At 50.2% G+C, this 6,000-nt stretch overlaps 1 protein-coding gene across 1 annotated transcript; it reads left to right on the forward strand.

The window, feature by feature from the left end:
- The first annotated feature begins 2,460 nt into the window (after positions 1-2,460).
- Positions 2,461-4,745, forward strand: RPS11 (ribosomal protein S11). The gene is made up of 5 exons (XM_082607137.1): positions 2,461-2,565; positions 3,251-3,382; positions 3,582-3,657; positions 3,986-4,115; positions 4,573-4,745. Exons 1-5 carry the CDS (start codon positions 2,551-2,553, stop codon positions 4,694-4,696), a joined length of 477 nt encoding a protein of 158 aa, XP_082463263.1. The 5' UTR covers positions 2,461-2,550; the 3' UTR covers positions 4,697-4,745.
- The last annotated feature ends 1,255 nt before the right edge of the window (positions 4,746-6,000 follow it).

The raw sequence follows: 6,000 nt of genomic DNA on the forward strand, positions 1-6,000 counted from the left end.
TATCCAGGGAGAACGGTGAGGGAAAGATTCATCTTTCACAATTTACTTTGTACTTTTAGAATTTTGTACCATGTGCATGAAATCCCTATTCAGAAGTCATCGCAAATTTAAAGATCAAAAAATGAAACGTGTCTGGCAGTGTTTTCATTTCCGGATTGGTTGACTTACCTCATGTTTATTACGTGCTTGCAGAGTGGTCCACGATCAAGCTATGCCAGGATTTACCCATCTGCCTGTAAGTGGACATTTTGGTGTATCTAATACTCCATTCATTCATTTGGTCAGTTATTCAACAAGGACAAACTGAGCACCTACTATGTGACAGTCACCAGAAGCCCTGGAGAACAAAGGCAACGAAAATTCCTGCCCTCATTTTAGTGGGGAAGAGGAAACAAAGGATAAATAAGAAAGCATGAAAGGCGAGGGGGCAGGGGGAGTTTGGAATTAACATATTCACACTACATAAAATAGGTAAATGACAAGGTCCTGCAGTATAGCACAGGCAACTATACTCAATATATTGTAATAACATAATAGAAAAGAATCTGAAAAAGAATATATATACATATATATGTATAACTGAATCACTTTGCTGTACATCTGAAGCTAACACAACATTGTAAATCAACGATACTTCAATTTTTAAAAAAATTGAAAAAAAAATCAAAAGAATAATATTTTGTGACCTGTGTATAAGTTTGTTGGGAGCACAGATTTTATGTTCTAAATGCAATGCTTAAAAAAGTTTTTACTAGGGAATTCCCTGGTTGTCCAGTGGTTAGGACTCTGCGCTTCCACTGCCATGGGAACTAAGATGACACAAGCTGCACTGTGTGGCCAAAAAAAAAAAAAAAAAAGTCTTTACTAGACTCATAAGTGAAGAAAACAAAACTCATGTTTTCTTTTAGTACATTTGTGGTTTAATTCCCCAAACCCACCGAAATTTTATCTTTACACATCAGAAATTTACTTTGGCATACAGTAGGTGGTAGAAATCCAACTTTATTTTTTTTTCAGATGGTTGCACACTTGTCCTAACACGAAATCACTGAATATTCTGTATATTCCCCATGGGTTTTATTATTTATTTATTTATTTATTTATTGTGATAGGTAAGAAGTGGATTTATTTAGAGAGAACCACACTCCGTGGAGTTAGAGCACTGGGAAATTTTAGACCAAGACTTAACTAAGGAAAGAGGCATTAGACACCTATCCTTGCCAAGGTCTGAAGTCTGAAATCTCCCAACAAGGTGCAAGTCAGTTAGAGTGTGGACAGCTGTCAGGGTTGGTTTGAGACACCGGGTTCTTGCCACCACTGCCCAGAAGGGGGCCGGGTACCAAACAGGTGCTCATTAAGTGTGAAGTGACTGTAAAAAGGACTCAAATCTTCCTTCTTCAAAAGGTTACAGATTAAGAACGCTGGAGCCAGACTGCCCAGGTTCAATTCCCACCTCTGCCTCTCATTTTCTGCAAAACCTGGGGCAACTAATGCCTCAGTTTCCCCATCTGCAAAATGGGAATAGTAACCGAACCATCCTTAGAGTGTTAGCACAATGCCAGGCACATGGCAATTGTTCTGTTAGATTTTGCTTTACAAGAATTTATAAAACGGTAAATTAGTATTCAGTTATAGACGTGCACTGACCAACGCAGTAGATACTAGCCCCATGTGGCTATTTATATTTAAATCAATAAAATTAAAGTTAGGGCCTTTCTCACCTTCTGGGATGGCCCACACTCTGTCTGTGGAGTATGTTTCTCTCTAAATAAATCCACTTCTTACCTAAAAAAAAAAAAAGTTAAAAATTCAGGTCCTCAGTCGCACGCACCCCACTTCCAGTGCCAGTGGCTACTGTGTTGGACAGCGCAGATACAGAACATTTCATCACAGCGGAAACTACTATTGGACAGCGCTGTTACAGACAATCAGTAGAAGGCCTTTTTATTTTTTAAATTTAATTTAATTTAATTTTTCACGAAACCATTGTCTGGGGATGAAATGGCCCATAGAAGAAAACAACGTTCATTAAACAGCACAAAACTCGTGGGTAGTGCCCGCCCCTCACAAAGATGGCGGCGCCGCAGAGCATGCATGCTCCTAAGACTTTCCGGTCTCCAGTCCTGCAAAAAGATGGCCGCCGCCACAACCCATTTAAACCCTGAGCGGACACAGCCACGCTGTCTCCAAACCCCACGTGGTCCCACTCCCAGCAGAAACAAGACCGCCTCCCGACAACTCTCGCGATAACAAGGCTGGCCACTGTTTCCCAACGTGACCTAGCGCGCTGGCGCGCAATGATGGCCTAAGAGTCTCGCGAGACAGTGTCTGTCGCTTCCCGCCCCTCTGCCGTGAACGTCATGGCAGCGTCCGTGCGGTCTCCGAATCGCGTGCTTTGGTAGGGCAGTCCGTCAATCAGAGTCTCGCCAAGGCTCCGCCTCAAACCGTGTTACCCTGCCCCTCTTTCGTCACTTCCTCTCTAGCTTCTGTGCAATCGATAAGGAAACCCGGAGTCCGCCGCGGCTTTCCTTTTTTCAGGCGGCCGGGAAGATGGCGGACATTCAGGTTCGGGCTCGGGGCTGACGCAGGTCTAGCGGGGCCCGGGCTTCAGGGGCGTGTCCTGGAGAGCGGGAGTCCGCGCCCCAGTTTGGGGGTTAATTCTGGGCGTCCTCGATTTCCCAGAGAAATTTGGGCAGAGGGCGCGTCTTGGCGTTAATATCGATTGGCGCCTCCTAAATCTTAGGAGCTCCGCATTCAGGGTGTAATTAAGGCTCAAGCTTTTTAGGAGTTATCTTTTTTAAAACCCAACGCTTACGGAGTGTTTTTCTGGAGGCCTTAGGCTGTAGGGTTAACCCTGTGAGAACTGAGTCCTAAGGGCTACTCCAGGGAGCCCATCGTTTTGCTATTTAATTTTGGAGCCATATGTAATTAATAAGGAGTGACTCCTGGGTGGGTATCTTTGTGTCTTGGAGAATAATTCTTGCTGAAGGGTGTCCAGGGTATTAGAGGGATGATTCTGTATCTCTGGGTTTTAAGGGGTGAATTCTGCAGGCGGTGAAAGGTGCTTTACACCGTAAATACCGACGTAACCCCGGGTTTAGGGTTGAGTCTGGGTTAGGGGTAAATTTGGGTGAGTGCAGCGTTTGGGGAGTTAAATACTGCGGAGGATGAGATCTGGGGGGTTTGTGAAGCTTTCCAGACCAGGTTGCTGCCTGCTGCAAGCTTACCAGCTTCCACCTCATCCCTGTAGACTGAGCGTGCGTACCAAAAGCAACCGACCATCTTTCAAAATAAGAAGAGGGTCCTGCTTGGAGAAACTGGCAAGGAGAAGCTCCCGCGATACTACAAGAACATTGGTCTGGGCTTCAAGACACCGAAGGAGGTATGGGGACCCTCAGAAGAAAGGAGGAGATCCCTGTTTCCCTGCACGTGTGCCCAAACTGAGTTGCCCTACCCACATCTGAGTGGCTGTTTGCAGGGGCTGCTGGGAATCGAAGTTTTTGTGTCTACAGGGAGGCCACACCCCTTGTTCTTTTCAGGAACTACCATTCAGGGCTCGCTAATCCTCCTTATCCCTTCAGGCCATCGAGGGCACCTACATTGACAAGAAATGCCCTTTTACTGGTAACGTCTCCATCCGAGGGCGAATCCTGTCTGGTAAGTGAGGACCTCTGGGGGCTTGCGTTCAAATTCCCGGGTCTGAGGGAGGAGGGGCTGGGGACCCTGAGACTCAGGGGTCCTGGGTGAGTTAGGGGTTGGCAGACTCCTGGTTGTGGGGGGCACTGGCAGATGATGTCTGTTATTTTCACGATGGTCTTCAGATGCCCACCCCGGGCACTGCTGAGAAAGCAGTTGGCACAGCTGATGCCAGGAGCAGGGCTTCTTGGGAACCCTGCTCAGCGGCCCCCGATTCCCAGCATGCCCTGGGCTGCCCACGGCTCCCTTCCCTGTGGGGCCTAACCCGGGGTCTGCCCCGTCCCCCCAGGTGTGGTGACCAAAATGAAGATGCAGCGGACCATCGTCATCCGCCGAGACTACCTGCACTACATCCGGAAGTACAACCGCTTCGAGAAGCGCCACAAGAACATGTCTGTGCACCTGTCCCCCTGCTTCAGGTGAGCACGGTGAGCCGCCCTCCCAGGCACAGAGGAGGGGGTGGGCTGCGCAAGACTCTGAGTGACTTGGGATGTGCCTTGGCCGTTAACAGGACGCCCTGGCTGCCGTGTGAAGGTAGTCAGCTGTGGGGGGCGGGGGCGGTTAGTGAGGGGACCCTGTATTACCATCTTTGGGAGCCTCCCGTTCTCTGCAAAATGGAGGTGCTAGTTGGAGGTCTTCTGTCCTGGAAGGGTTGGAGCATTCTCTGCATGGCATTGAGCTTGGCGCCTTTCATAGTTATCGCTCAATAAATAACGACAGGGCGGCGTGCAGTGCAGATGGCACTGGAAATAGCAGCTTGGTTGGGGTTTGGAGGAGCCAAAGGTGACAGGCCTCCGCCTGGAGACAGTGAGAAAGGCGCCTTTAGGGCCTGCTTGGGGCAGAGTCCCTCTGACGTGGCGCTGCTCAACCCCACAGGGACGTCCAGATTGGTGACATTGTCACAGTGGGCGAGTGCCGGCCCCTGAGCAAGACGGTGCGCTTCAACGTGCTCAAGGTCACCAAGGCTGCCGGCACCAAGAAGCAGTTCCAGAAGTTCTAAGACCAGACCCCTGCCCACTGCCCCAAACAAAATAAAAGTTATTTTCCCAGTCACGGGCCAGGTTCCGTATCCATGCCCTTATCAGAGGGAGGGGGTGTCCCTGGGAATTAAGTGGGGTTGATGTGAAAGATGGGGCTGTTTTTCATCCTCTGGGGGCGTAAGGATGGGGACCAAATCCTGCTTCCTGCCCTCTCGTCTCTGGGTGAAGACAACCTGTACCAAGATGCTGCCCCTCTCTGGTCTTTTGGTCCTCGTCAGCTTTTGGTGTCGGAGTACCTAATGCCTTCTACTTGGTGTTGAGCTCCCCTTGCAAGTCTCTGGGGAGGAAGTGAGTGAGGGTGGAGGTTCCTGGGTTCTCTAGACGCTGGGCCCTTTCTAGCCTCTGAGGGGAGGGTAAGGAAGAAGTAGTGGCTCTCTGGGCTTTGCTGGGGGTCGGCACGTGTTGGGTGCGCTTGAGGAGTGCACAGCTGCGCGGTTCGCAGCTATGAGGGCCTAGACTTCAACCTGGGACTGTCTACCCTGCCAGGGAAGGAGTGGGGCGGGGAATCGAGGCGCTCGCCTTCCCCGCTGCGTGCTCCACCGTCCCCTCCCAAGTGGACACCATGCCCATTTGCAGATAAGCAAACTCATCTGAGGGGGCAAGTTCTCTGCCTGGGGTCCCCCAAGGAGTAGTTGAGCTCCCCGTGTCGGATTATGGACACTTTCTTTGCCTAAGGATGCAAGTAAGGAAATTAGCCTTTAGGATAACTCGCTTAGTAAGGCCAGCCAGCAGTGCGGGGCTGCAGACTGCTCAGAAATGGATAGGAAGTCCGTGGAGGTGGGACTGATCTGGGACAGACCAGGTGGGGTGGCCTTGGGTGAGGAGAGAAACTGGAGATGGGGAGAAAGGGGGCAGAGCCAGGCAAATGAAGGGGAAGAGATTTCTGACAGGGCCGGACGTGGTGACCTTGACTGTCTGGGAAAAACCTGGGAGATGGAGAGAGCTTAGCAGTTGGTGATGACAGGAAGGCTTTCTGTTAGAAGCAGAGGAAAATGGGGAAAGGAAGAGGGAACTTGAGTGTCAGATACAGAGATCAGGAGAGAGATTTGGGACAGAGACCTCAGCTGAACACTGAACAGGGACGGAGACCACAGCCCAGGGACAGACTCAGATTCTAGAGGCAGAGATGGGCCTGGAGAAAAGACAAAGAGGCACGCGTGGGGTGGGTGACAGGTGCGGACGCAATGAGAAACACCACAGAGAGGGACCCAGGGCCTTCGGGATCTGAAGCAGAAATCCTCACCAGAGCCACAGCCGGGCAGAG

This window comes from Mesoplodon mirus (assembly GCF_964341445.2).
Source record: "Mesoplodon mirus genome assembly, chromosome: 19".
Classification (NCBI taxonomy): domain Eukaryota; kingdom Metazoa; phylum Chordata; class Mammalia; order Artiodactyla; family Ziphiidae; genus Mesoplodon; species Mesoplodon mirus.